General features: G+C 59.0%; 1 protein-coding gene across 1 annotated transcript in view; it reads right to left on the reverse strand.

Moving 5' to 3' along the window:
- Window positions 1–1,494: 1,494 nt before the first annotated feature.
- F2RL3 (F2R like thrombin or trypsin receptor 3) overlaps window positions 1,495–1,894 on the reverse strand; it is a 1,772-nt gene continuing 1,372 nt past the window's right edge. Inside the window, exon 4 of the mRNA XM_045289687.1 lies at window positions 1,495–1,892. Coding sequence (XP_045145622.1) covers window positions 1,495–1,892 — 398 coding nt within the window. The remainder of the gene's footprint in view (window positions 1,893–1,894) is intronic.

Raw genomic sequence — 1,894 nt, forward strand, 5'->3', positions numbered from 1 at the left:
CTGAGGTTGGAGATGGAAGTCCCTGGAGGCAGAAGACACTCAGTGATCACGTTTCCCATCATGGCTTGGTCTTTGGAGATGAACCCCACTGACCAGTTAGGAGCAGGTGTGCCTGGGGTTGCTGCAAATCAGCGTCCACCCAATGGCAGCTGACTCTGATGGGTGTCAGAGGAAACCAGCCTCTAGAAACCACAGGGTCCATAGGTGCTACTGTACAGCAATACTATATGAAGATTACCGTAAAGTCATGTAAGATAGGAGAGAGACTAAAATAAAGGAGTCAGACACATTTCATAGTAGCCTGCTCACCTCAGCCCCTCTTGATGGTCCATGTGGAGGTGGGAGAGAGGGAGTCTTTACTATCTTGGGATATTTATAGGTAGCCAGAAGACATGCATATTCAGTAGTTACATACATCATAAGGTGGGTGGTAACTATAGTAAGGTCCCTGAGCTCACAAGTGAGGAAACCTGCATTAGGGGAAGGTATAAGGGGGTGGGAGGAGATAACAAAGGAATGTCCCCTTCTATAGGGAGATAAAATCAACCGTGTGCTCAGTTTAAGGCAGCAGCACTGTTAGGGGGAGAATCTGTGGGGATGATATTTAAAGCAGGATCGTGTACCTGGACTTTATCTCTAACTGACCAGAGTGGAGGCGTTCCTACCGTGGAATACCAGCTTTCCAGATTCCCTCTGGGATAAATTGGGAATAGAGTCCTTGTCATATCTCCCTCCGAGTGAGTTTCCCACATATGAGCTCGTTCCGGTGGTGGGGCTAGGCTGAGGGTGAGTGTGAGAGGGAGCGTGAGTGCATGTGTGTCCTCAGGCACCCTCATCCCCTGGCCCAGGGTCTCTCCATTTACTGGCTCACACTCCAGTTCCCTGGCTGCAAAGACCTAGCTCAGAAAGACACCCCCCCTCTGGGGCGGGCACCCCAGTAGTCTGGGCTGCTCGCTGTGTTGGGGCAGATGGGGCAGGGGCTGCCCAGAAGACAGGCACACCGGGAAAGAGGGCTGTCCAGGGCCCCCACCTAATGTTCGCTTCAAATGGAGAAATCCCTGGGGTCTTGGAGGAGGGAGGGGAAGTCTGGGTCCTGGGTCCCCAGTGATGCTTTTGATGCACTGCAGCGAAGGGTGGGAGGGAGGGGCTTTGGATGTTTGTCTTTATTGTGGGGAGAACACTCACACGGGATCACGGAGTCCCATCATGGCGTTCGCAGGCACTGCCCAGCGACAGCACTTACCCACATTTGGTATGGGGAATCTGGGGAAGAGAGCAGCTACAGGGGCCATAAGGGGTGGGCAGCACGCCTCCTCCCACACAGGACCCATGTTCGAGGCCAGGGACCCTCCATCTCTGGACTCCAGGGGCTTAACGGGAGCTGGCCTGGGAGTGCAGCAGGGCCAGGGGGTCTGGCTAGCCGGGGCACAAAGTTGGTCGGGGGGTGGGGGGTTGTCCTCCTGGCCTGGGCGCGAGTGTCTCATCCGCAGGGCCTCACACCTGCGAGGTGGAGCGGGTGTGGGACCCCGCGCCGGCCCCCTCCCCCGAGGCCTTGGAGGTGTGGCCCGCGAGTCCCTGCGCGGGGCGGCCGAGCGCGCGGCGCACCTTCTCCCGAAAGTCGGCGGACACGTAGTAGTAGATGAAGGGGTCCACGCAGCTGTTGAGGGTGCTGAGCGCCAGGCTGGGCAGGTAGGCGGCGTAGAGGTCGCCGCGCGCGCCCGGCCGGGGGTCGGAGTAGTGCAGCAGCAGCAGCACGTTGCTGGGCACGAAGAAGGCCAGCGCCGAGGCCAGCACTAGGGCGGCCAGGCGCAGCGCGAGGCTGTGTTGCCGGCCGCTGGCGGCCAGCGCGCGCAGCATGGCGCCGTAGCACAGCGTCACCGCCAGCAGCGGCGCG

This window comes from Echinops telfairi, unplaced genomic scaffold (assembly GCF_000313985.2).
Source record: "Echinops telfairi isolate 266 unplaced genomic scaffold, ASM31398v2 ScPeMD7_30;HRSCAF=105, whole genome shotgun sequence".
Lineage (NCBI taxonomy): Eukaryota > Metazoa > Chordata > Mammalia > Afrosoricida > Tenrecidae > Echinops > Echinops telfairi.